General features: G+C 41.7%; 1 protein-coding gene across 1 annotated transcript; it reads left to right on the top strand.

Moving 5' to 3' along the window:
• Positions 1 to 2,469: 2,469 nt before the first annotated feature.
• On the top strand, positions 2,470 to 4,966 carry LOC18438873 (putative inactive receptor kinase At1g27190). The gene has a single exon (XM_006849049.4). The coding sequence runs from the start codon at positions 2,755 to 2,757 to the stop codon at positions 4,615 to 4,617; it is 1,863 nt and encodes a 620-aa protein (XP_006849112.2). The 5' UTR covers positions 2,470 to 2,754; the 3' UTR covers positions 4,618 to 4,966.
• Positions 4,967 to 8,086: the final 3,120 nt, after the last annotated feature.

Raw genomic sequence — 8,086 nt, 5'->3', positions numbered from 1 at the left:
CGTATTATGACGCAAAGGGGCGACTGAGCTTTAGAAAACCACATAACATAGGCAATTATGTTCCCTTTGGAAACATTACCACATTTTTAAAGCAACCTCCGCCTTTATCAGTCTACAACATGCTGGCGAAACAAAGCTTGGTTACCTTTGGAAAGTCTTTCCTAGTCGCGATACATTGTAGTGAGCAAAGCCTTTAGCTAGATTCATAGGGAGTTTGGTGGGTTGATGGGGAGACTACTCTAGATCTGTTATGTCCCTAAAAAGAGAGAGCAATTGATGTGGAATCTAACTCTGCTCGGTGAGTTTTCTATCAAATTCCTCTACAAGTACAGATTTTTATTCCCAGAATTTCCTCTTCCACAAAATTTATGGAGTTGGTGTAGAGAAAAGCTTAATTTACATGTTAATACACCACCGTCTATTTCACTATTTCTGTAGACTAGTCCATACATCCCAAAAGTCGGAAATATTTTGTTGAGATCTTTAATGGTGGCCATAGTATGGAATATTTGGAAAGAACAAAATAAAATGACACTTAAGGGCTCTTTTGTGGATATTGTTGAAATTGGAATGCAATATTCTATCAAGGGCAGCTGAATGTGCTTCTAACCAAAAGATTGCAAATCTATCTCAAAGGAACAAATCATTAAGAACTTGAAGAAATAAAGTAGTGGAAACTGAGAACTTAACATTAAGACGAGACTTCCCAATTGGATTCCTCCTCCAATCAATTGGATTCAAATTATTTTTCTATTAGAGTTCATTAGGGAATCCGCGTATTGTTTGGGGTTTAATTAAATATCATTTTGGGTAATATTTTACCCTTCTCCTCAGCTCCATGTGGTACATTTACAGCAAATAAGGCAGAGGTTAAAAGCTCTTCAGCATGGATTAAGATTTCTTTCCTCTTCTAACGGTAAAAAAAAAATAGTAGAAGGTAATTCTATTAATGTGATTGCTTGGAGTAGAGGGCAAACAGCTTTCCCTTGGAGATTTATTCCTATTTTAGGTCAAATAAGACACCATGTCTCCAAAAATAATTGTAGTTATATATGGCTGCTTCAAGGAAGAGAATAAGGAAGCCCATGCTTTGGTTAAAGGAGATGTTCATTTGGATTCTTTGATCCTTTCTACATTAATTATATTTTGGGTAAGTAAAAACTGGTTTTAATTGTCTAAGCCCGAGTTTGAACCGGGGACATGTAGTGTGTGAGACTAACGTGATAACCAACTACGCTACCTAGATCTTAGTAAAAAGCATTAGTCATTGGGGATCTAGGCCCAATGACTTATTCTTTTTACTAAAATCTGGCCCATGCTTTCATGAAAATGTACTTTAAGACTTCATCATAAGGCTTGATAGTACTATTGCGAAGGCCCCGAACCATTCCCGTTCTGTATTATTTTGAGTTATAATTATCTTGCTACATGTTTACCAAATGAATGATCAGTCAGACATATTTTTCCAATAAACAAGAGAAAAAAAAAAAAAGAGGTTAGAATCCGAAGCGTTGAAGATGCCAATACTTGAAACAAAAAGATATTTGAATGGTCAAAATTGGAACACATATGTCATCATCTTCAATACAATAACCTCAAGGAAGCTTACAAATAATAATTAATTAATAATAAAAGATGGCGGTCAATTGTCGGAAATTCCGAAAAGATGAAGTGCTTCCACCGATTTTGAAACAAAAGTGAGGACCATCTAGGCATTGAAGAAAATAACAGGGGTCCAATCTGGAGGACATGATGAGAAGGTAGAAAGAGAATAAAGCAGCGAGTGGAAAATAATCCCCGCGGAATGGATGATTCATCTCTAAGTGGGGAGCATGTTTACCAAGCTCGCATGGGAGTATCTTATGCATTTATTTCCTCATATAAAATATTTTAGTAATCATAAATAAATTTTTTTTAAAGAAAAATTTAAATTTTAAGTTTTACTTTCTTCAAAAATTGGACGGTCTTAATTCAATCGTAAGATAATATTTTTTCTAGCTCAGAAACTTGTTTGGAAATACATTTAGTTTATAGGAGTAGAGATTTTGACCCCAAAAATTTGAGATCTAAAACGCACGCCTTGCGTTGTACGAAAGGGAGTAAGTGTATTGTGTACTCCCGCGGGAGTAGACACTCTTTTTGGGGGAAGGTGGGGCGGCGTGGAAAAGGCTCTAACGGAGGAGTTGAAGTTTCTTCCAATCAAAAGTAGGTGTCTGATAATCACCAAATATTAAATAAGAGGGGTCAAAGCCCTAATTAATACTTGGTCTGAACATCTACCCAATCCACCGTCACTCACCACTCTCTCTCTCTTCCCAACAGTCAATCCCACCTCCTCCAAAAACCCACCTTCACTCTTTCTCCACCATGCCTGCCCATTAACAGGTTTCTCTCTCTTCACCATACCTGCCCAATAACAGATCTGTCTCTCTCTCTCTCTCATCATGCTTGCTGAATGGTTGGTAAGATTCTCTCTCTTTCTGTGCTGATTCCTGTCAAACAATAAGCGTCCTTCCCCTTCTCTTCCCTAAGTCAGTAGCTTTCCTCTCTCTTGTAAAATAATCTACTCTTTCTCTCTCCTTCAGATATCCTCCTGTAAAATAAGCTCCTCCTCTCTCCTTCAGATCTTCACATGCCTACAGAAGAATAAAGTCTCTCTTTGATCTTCATCATCTTTAGCTCTTGTGCGGTCTTCTTCGAAGATCCTTCAAGATCCTCTCTGCAATTATTACTACTCCAGTCCAGCTTGCCTCCATGGGAAGAAGAAAAACAGAATCCCCTGGTGTTGTATGTCTTGATTATCACTGTATCTCCTTACCCCATGTAGTGGTGATTGTGGGGCTGCTCTTGCTCAACCAGAGTCCAGCAGTCGTGGCGGAGGATGATGTGCAGTGCCTTCGGGCCACCAAGTCTGAGCTGTTGGACCCGCAGGGCAACCTTGTCTCGTGGAACTTTGGTAACACCTCGGCGGGCTTCATCTGTGCCTTTGGGGGAGTGACGTGCTGGCATGAGAACGAGAACAAGGTACTCGACCTCCGCCTCTCCTCCCTCTCCCTCTCAGGCCCTGTCCCCTCCTCCCTCCGCCTATGCTCCTCCATGACCTCCCTGGACATTTCCAAGAACTCCATCTCAGGACCCATCCCTGCAAACCTTTGCAACTGGCTCCCTTTCCTCGTCACCCTCGACCTCTCCCACAACCAGCTCTCTGGCCACATCCCTCCTGAACTCGTCAACTGCCGCTTTCTCAATACCCTTCGCCTGGACTCCAACAAACTGTCGGGCCAAATCCCCTACCAGCTTGCTAGCCTTGACCGCCTCGCCCACCTCTCACTCTCTGGTAATTCTCTCTCCGGTGCCATCCCCTCTGGTTTGTCCAAATTTGATTCCTCTGCTTTTGCAAACAATGGGGGCCTATGTGCCCCCCCTGTGTCATCTTCTTGCAACTCCAAGACCAAAGCATCCACTGTCATCATCATTGCTGCTGCCGCTTTTGGTGCGTGTGTGTCGCTGGCATTCGCGTTCGGGATGTGGTGGTGGTTTGTGCGCGGGCACAAAGGCAAGGGCAAGGCTGATGGGGGGGTGCCAGATGCGTGGGTCGAGAAGCTGCGGGCGCATAGGCTTGCACATGTATCCATGTTTCAGAAGCCACTGGTCAAGATCAAGCTCACCGATCTCCTCACGGCCACCAATGATTTTGATCCTGGTAATGTCATAACTTCTGGGAAGACGGGGACTTCGTATCGGGCGGTTCTCGCTGATGGATCTGCCCTTGCGATCAAGAGGATCCACTCATGCCCCCTCTCTGAGAAGCAATTCCGGTCAGAAATGAATCGGCTAGGTCAATTAAGGCACCCAAATCTTGTCCCTCTTCTTGGCTATTGCATTGCGGCTGATGAGAAACTACTTGTGTACAAAGACATGCCTAGTGGCACTCTCTATTCCTTGCTTCACGATAATGCAGGTCGATGTGATGGGCATGAACTTGATTGGGCTATGAGGCTTAGGATTGGGGTGGGAGCGGCAAGGGGCTTGGCTTGGTTGCACCATGGGAACCCCACCTCATTTATCCATCGCAACATTAGTTCGAACACGGTGCTCCTTGATGAAGACTACGAGGCTCGAATTACGGACTTTGGGCTTGCTAGGATCATGAGCCCTGTTGAGACCCACCTGAGCACATTCATCAATGGTGATTTTGGGGACTTCGGTTATGTTGCACCAGAGTATTCAAGCACTCTCGTGGCATCCCTTAAGGGAGATGTGTATGGATTTGGGGTTGTTCTTCTCGAGTTGGCAACTGGACAAAAGCCTTTGGTGGTCGAAAATGCAGAGGAAGGGTTTAAGGGGAATTTGGTGGAATGGGTCAATCGACTCTCGTCGAGTGGGCGGATAATAGATGCAGTTGATGCTTCTCTTAGAGGAAAGGGCAATGATGAGGAGATTCTGCAGTTTATGAGGGTGGCTTGTGCATGTGTGCTCTCTAGGCCAAAGGACAGGTCTTCTATGCATCAGGTTTACCAGTTGCTTAAGGGTATCGGTTCGACCCATGACTTCTCTGAGCAGTATGATGAGTTCCCTTTGTTGTATGGGAGGGATGATAAGGAACACGATGAGTGAGAGGCTCTTATGGGAGAGAGGATGGAAAATTTGATTTTCTCGATGATGATGATGTTGATGGCCTGATATGCTTGAGGCGCCTCTCTTACTAGTCCAACGATCCTGTTTGAATTAAGTGAATGGTATGGTTTGCTTTTGATAGACGTTTTGACATTTGAATTGTACAGTTGGGTGTTTGGCTGTACAAAAGGTAATCAAGAGCTTGGGAACTGTACCCTTCTCATTTCTTCTTTTGGAGCTGACCATGTTACTTGTTTCTGGCAAGGACAGCTTCTCTTCGAACCCTTTTGTATTCTCTAGAGATTATTCTGAGTTTCTGACCTTTGAAAATACCGCTTTGGAAGGAAAATGGGCATCCAATTGGCTCTTGTACTGGAGCATGCTTGAGTGACACATTAGTAGAGGTTTTTTTTGTATTAGTAACATATCCTTGCTCTATTGCATTTCCAGCATCTGCAGTTTCCATTTTTGTGTTTCTCAGTGCTTAAGTTTGGCTACTTGTTCTCTTTCTCTCTTATATTTGGTGGTATGGTTAAGGGAATTCCTTTATGTTAATGATTGACACTTTAATTGTTTCTGGGAAGAATCCTAACAGAGTGAATAATACAATTTAGACTATGTTTTGTGTGGATTGTCTTGGCTTTCTGTGTTCTCTTTTTAGAATGTGTCCATATTGGACCAGTAATGGATAAAAAAGTTGCCATTTCAAACTATGAAATTTGATCTGGAGGTTGAAAATTCAAAGTTTTGTTCTGAAGACTGTGTGCTTATTACTTGAACTTGTATGGAGTTTTTATAGATGTTATTATTGATCCTTGTCTGCAGCTTTTGAATAGAGATCAACAATATCTCCTTGAATAGAGATCAGCAGTATCTCCTTTTCTTTTATACATACAACTGCAGCAATATGATATGGTTCTTGGTCTCTATCATGCAACCCACCTTGTTTCTGTCTTTTCCATGTGGTTTCTGCATCCTATTTGTGGATGCTATCTTGAGTAACTGGGTGGACAACATAAAATATATTGTGACTGCCAAATTTTGGGAGAAAGTATCTGTTTTTACAATTCATATCCTCTTGAATGTTTATTGCCTCAAAGGAAAATGACTGGTGTGTCGTTGAGGGTGACACACATGGATGAATCTGCTCCTATACAATAATGAGGAATACAATACATACATTACAATATTGAGGAATATATACATATGGTTCTCAAATCAGAACTGATGCATCAACTCCTATGAATATGCTTGATAGAAATGTTGTTTTATTGTCATAGAGTCATAGATGACAAAGAAAGTAAACTTTCAGGAGCAGTTTCACATAAGATGCTCCTTATTTTTTTGAAAAATGTAAATTGTTATATGAATTGCCCTGGTTTTTTGCTTACTAAAGGACGAGGAGTCTAGTCAACACCAGTTCAGGTACATATCATGAAGGCATATATTTTCGTCTCAAATAGAGGAGATGGATCTGTATTCTGATTTGGAGATGGTGCATGGAGTTTGTGCTTCCATGAGGCAAGAGATGCCCAAGGAGGACAGGAATGCTTGCATCCGAAAGTTCTCCAGATTGAGAATTGGCTCAATCAGCATATATGGTAAGCCATCCAAAAGTTCTCCAGATTGAGAATTGGCTCAATCAGCATATATGGTAAGCCCTGGAGATTGTGGAGATGACATGGGTTAGTTCCTGAGACTTCTTGAAGCCCTGGAGATTGTGGAGATGACATGGGTTAGTTCCTGAGACTTCTTGAAGCCATGGAGATTGTTAAATACGACACGGGTTAGTTCCTGAGACTTCTTGAAGCAATCAATTCAATTCCAAATGCATTTGGTTCTTAAAACTCCAAATCAAACTGGTATAAGATATCAACTTGGGTAGTTTTTGGTCCAAGTACTGTTCAGGTATTGGAAACCTCTATTAACTGGATTATATGCAGCACTATAACTTCTATTTCTTTTATATGGGTATGTGTGAGATCACATGTTATGGTAGAGAGAAGGACGAAGGAAAAAAAGAAAAGAGGGGCGGCTAAATTCTCATTGTGCTGAACCATAACTGGTTTTAAGCTGACTTCATAAATGCAAAAATTCACAAAGCCCCTTAAACCAAATACAATGATCGGCATGCCTATAGGCTTGACCCTGTGCTTATTGATGTACAACTCTAATGCACCCATATTCCACTTATATTTTACACTCCCTCTTAAATTGATGTGAGCTTGAGTCTAGCATCATTCTTACCACCATGTATGTTTGCCTTTGTCTTACCATAGATACTATAGGATTTCATCTATCTCCAATGATTCTATGGGAGAAAAACCAAACCATCCATTGAAAACTATCTATTACACAAAGGGACCAGTGATCCTACCAAAAACGTAGGGGTGGCATTGGACCCGACTAAACCCGGGATCCGACAGGTATACCTGACCTCGGGTCTGCGTATGGGTCCAAATTTTGGACCCGAATACTATTCGGGTCCAGCCGGACTTGACCGATTGCCACCCCTACCAAAAAGAGGTAAAAGTGAAAATCCGTCTTTGTTTATTTAGATAAATACCTTAAAGTGATGATCGATCTCAATATGTTTCTTAGATATCCAAATTTGCCCCTTGCAAATTCGGCTCACTTTGGTCTGCAGCAAGGCACAATATTTGTGAAACTGTATTTCTAGGTCATAGATAATATTTCTAGGTCATAGATTAAGTGCACAACCAGCCCTTGAAGTGCATATATGTTTTAAGGAGAGACCCTGACTCATTTCTAGCCCCCTTCGTCATAGTTATTGATTGTGTCGAAAACCCCCATGGTACAACAGCCTCTATTGTGGCTGTGTCTACCATTCATTATCTCAGTGGTGACCCCTTGTCCATTCTGCAGAAAATACATGCTCATTTATTGCAGAAGACAGGAAAAATGGAGAAAACTAAGAATGAAATATTGGATCTCATGACCTTAATGTTCTATGCCCTTCATCATAGGTGCATGTATAAGTACCCATGGATGTGCAAAACTACCTGAAGTCCAAAAGAATGACATAGTTTTGAGACCAATGAACACTTTGGAATATACAAATCAAATTACTGAGCAGCCGAGACTAATCTTACACACCTCTGTGCTATCTTTGTCCTCTTCTCGTGAAACTTCCAAAGAGGAATGGTTATGCACCACAGATTGACCTGTCAACTACAAGGGTAGTCTGTAGAATTCCACCACGCAAATCCCATGAACCTGGTGGAGGTGTGAAATTGAAAGACACAAGTACACCGCATAGGAAAAGGAGGAAGAGGCGTGGAATTTGCCTCTCTTTCTCTCTCTAGGGGCCCATCTGCAGTCATCTGATCTCTCTCTCTGTTTTTGTCTCTCCCTGTTTGCCTGTGCATGTGTGTGCGTGCGTGTTTTCCCTATGGGAATCCAATTCCCCCTGTATTTGGAGAGTTCGTTCCTATTTGCAGGGATTGTG

Source organism: Amborella trichopoda, chromosome 10 (genome assembly GCF_054954075.1).
Source record: "Amborella trichopoda isolate Santa Cruz 75 chromosome 10, AtrichopodaSantaCruz75HAP2 v2.0, whole genome shotgun sequence".
NCBI lineage: Eukaryota > Viridiplantae > Streptophyta > Magnoliopsida > Amborellales > Amborellaceae > Amborella > Amborella trichopoda.
This window is presented reverse-complemented; position numbering and strand designations above follow the sequence as displayed.

Coding starts and splice junctions, on each gene's coding strand:
- LOC18438873 (XM_006849049.4), top strand. CDS start 2,755: ATGGGAAGAAGAAAAACAGAATCCCCTGGTGTTGTATGTCTTGATTAT.